The 1,322-nt window shown below is 39.5% G+C and overlaps 1 protein-coding gene across 1 annotated transcript; it reads right to left on the bottom strand.

The window, feature by feature from the left end:
- Positions 1 to 287: 287 nt before the first annotated feature.
- Positions 288 to 1,278, bottom strand: LOC121966202 (nesprin-1-like; the record flags this gene model as incomplete). Its single annotated transcript, XM_042516312.1, has 3 exons — positions 288 to 420; positions 612 to 808; positions 1,147 to 1,278. Coding segments are annotated over 3 exons (462 nt in total), but the record flags the coding sequence as incomplete, so codon positions are not given.
- Between the last annotated feature and the right edge of the window lie 44 nt (positions 1,279 to 1,322).

Below are 1,322 nucleotides of genomic sequence, written 5' to 3'. Positions count from 1 at the left end.
AAATTTTTCTTATTTATTTTATTGTTTATTTAAATTTGCAAATTAAAAAAAAATGTTTTATTTATTATCTTTATATTTCCACATTTCTTTTCTTTTCTTTTCCTTTTTTTTTTTTTTACAAGACTGCTATGACTCCATCCTAAACCCAAGCTGTCTTAATACACATAAATTTAGTAGTGCTAACCAGTGTCTACTGGTTGAAGCACTGTTGCTGCCGCAGGGCCTGAAGCTCTGGATCAATATAGGTTTAAAATGCAAAAGAAATCTAAAAAAAACTGTGGTCTTACAAGGAAAGCAGAGAGATGGTCTCTGACAGTCTCCAGCTCCTGTGAGACTAACACCGCCTGCGTATTCCAAAACTCCAGACGCTCCAGAGCAGACTGAAGCCATTCGCTAAGCTCTGCACACTCCCTCTGATACCTGGAAGAAAACAAAAGTTCAGTCACAGAAAAATATAATGCAACAACACTGAGTTCAGATATCACATGTACAGACTTTCGATAAATTTTATTTTGTTCACATCTTAAAAACCCTTCTCAAAGATAAGAATTTCAGTGTTTCCTATGGGAGACCATTTGTATTTGAAGTTCTGATTCTGATGTGTTTCTGACCTGGTCCAGTGTTTTAGGATGGCCTCCAGGCGCTGCAGTTCCTTGTTGACCTTGCTGGTGTTGTTGAGCCAGTGTTCCCCCAGCAGGGCGAGCTGGTTTTCCAGTGCGGGACAGCAAACTGACAGCAAGAGATGTTTGCCCTCATCCAGGACCTGGTGGAGCTTGTGCTGGTTCTCTGTCAGCCTCCCCTTTAGACCCTTTACAGGGAATGGAAAAGGAACAGGCAGACCACAAAATCTTAGAAAAGTGACATTGTAGGTGGAGGTGAGTGCCAGAAAATTAAAAAAAAAGTAAAGCAAATCCTCCGAGAGTAAAACAAAACAACAGCAAGGAGCTCAAAGAGGAAAAGAAACGAACAAGTGTGTGCTCATTTTGAATTTTGTTATGTCCTCCTTGTTTACAGATCAAATCTTACCATAATACTTCATGTCATTCCTACTTAATCATCATTATTGTATCAAAACAAGGAACCTTGTAAAGACTTTTTATGATCATTATGTCATATCCTAAAATCTGCACTGATGTCATTTTGTACCTGATACAATGAGATTCTGTCCATGAGCCTTTCTTCATTCTCCTCCACCAGGCCAACGGTCGGGATATTCCCTTCAACGGCCTCCAGCTGGCGGTTCAGACTCTGGTAATCCTGCACCAAACGGCACCAAGTCTGAAAATAAAGAATACATTTAAAAATTTTAAAGTGGACTGCAT

This window comes from Plectropomus leopardus, unplaced genomic scaffold (genome assembly GCF_008729295.1).
Source record: "Plectropomus leopardus isolate mb unplaced genomic scaffold, YSFRI_Pleo_2.0 unplaced_scaffold23497, whole genome shotgun sequence".
Taxonomy (NCBI): domain Eukaryota; kingdom Metazoa; phylum Chordata; class Actinopteri; order Perciformes; family Serranidae; genus Plectropomus; species Plectropomus leopardus.
This window is presented reverse-complemented; position numbering and strand designations above follow the sequence as displayed.